This window comes from Oxyura jamaicensis, unplaced genomic scaffold (genome assembly GCF_011077185.1).
Source record: "Oxyura jamaicensis isolate SHBP4307 breed ruddy duck unplaced genomic scaffold, BPBGC_Ojam_1.0 oxyUn_random_OJ61742, whole genome shotgun sequence".
NCBI lineage: Eukaryota > Metazoa > Chordata > Aves > Anseriformes > Anatidae > Oxyura > Oxyura jamaicensis.
Window position 1 is genome coordinate 1 of NW_023307269.1, and position 630 is coordinate 630.

The 630-nt window shown below is 72.4% G+C and overlaps 1 protein-coding gene across 1 annotated transcript; it reads right to left on the minus strand.

Annotated features, from left to right (window-relative positions):
* Positions 1-5: 5 nt before the first annotated feature.
* On the minus strand, positions 6-619 carry LOC118158942 (protein phosphatase 1 regulatory subunit 12C-like; the record flags this gene model as incomplete). The annotated part of the gene is made up of 3 exons (XM_035313604.1): positions 481-619; positions 282-400; positions 6-179 (listed from the first exon to the last, which is right to left on the minus strand). Coding segments are annotated over exons 1-3 (406 nt in total), but the record flags the coding sequence as incomplete, so codon positions are not given.
* Between the last annotated feature and the right edge of the window lie 11 nt (positions 620-630).

The following is a 630-nucleotide window of genomic DNA, read 5'->3' on the forward strand; positions in this document are numbered from 1 at the left end:
CCCCCCCCCCCCCGCCCACCTCATGACCTCGATGTAGCCCTTGGCGGCCGCCACGTGCAGGGCGCTGGCGCCGGTGGCCGGGTGCCGGGCGTCGCGGATCTCGCCGGCGTCCAGCCAGCGCCGCGTGTCCCGCAGCATCCGCTCCTCCTCCGCCCTCTTGGCCGCCGCCACGTCCACTCCTGGGGGGTTAGGTTTTTTTTTTTTTTTTTTGGGGGGGGTGATAGGGTGTGGCAGTGGGCGTGGCTTAAGGGGGCGGGGCTCCTCGGCCCGTCCCCGCCCACCTCGGCGCGCCACCTCCGCCCGCAGCAGCGCCTCCAGCCCCTCGTCCTCGGCCACCTCCAGCGGCAGCTCGCCGTCGCTCGTCACCGCCGCCACGTCGGCCCCGTGCTCCAGCAGGTACCTGGGGGGGGTCAAAGGGCAAAGGTCAGGAGGTCGAAGGTCACCCCAGCCCCCCCGTCACCCCCAGCCCCTTTTCCTCACTGGGCGATGTCCCGGTAGCCGCAGGACGCGGCCACGTGCAGCGGGGTCCAGCCCTCGTTGTCGGCCTGGTTGACGTCGGCGCCGCTCTCCACCAGGAACTGCACCACCTCCATGTTCTCGTCGATGCACGCCTGGGGGGGGGGGGGGCCC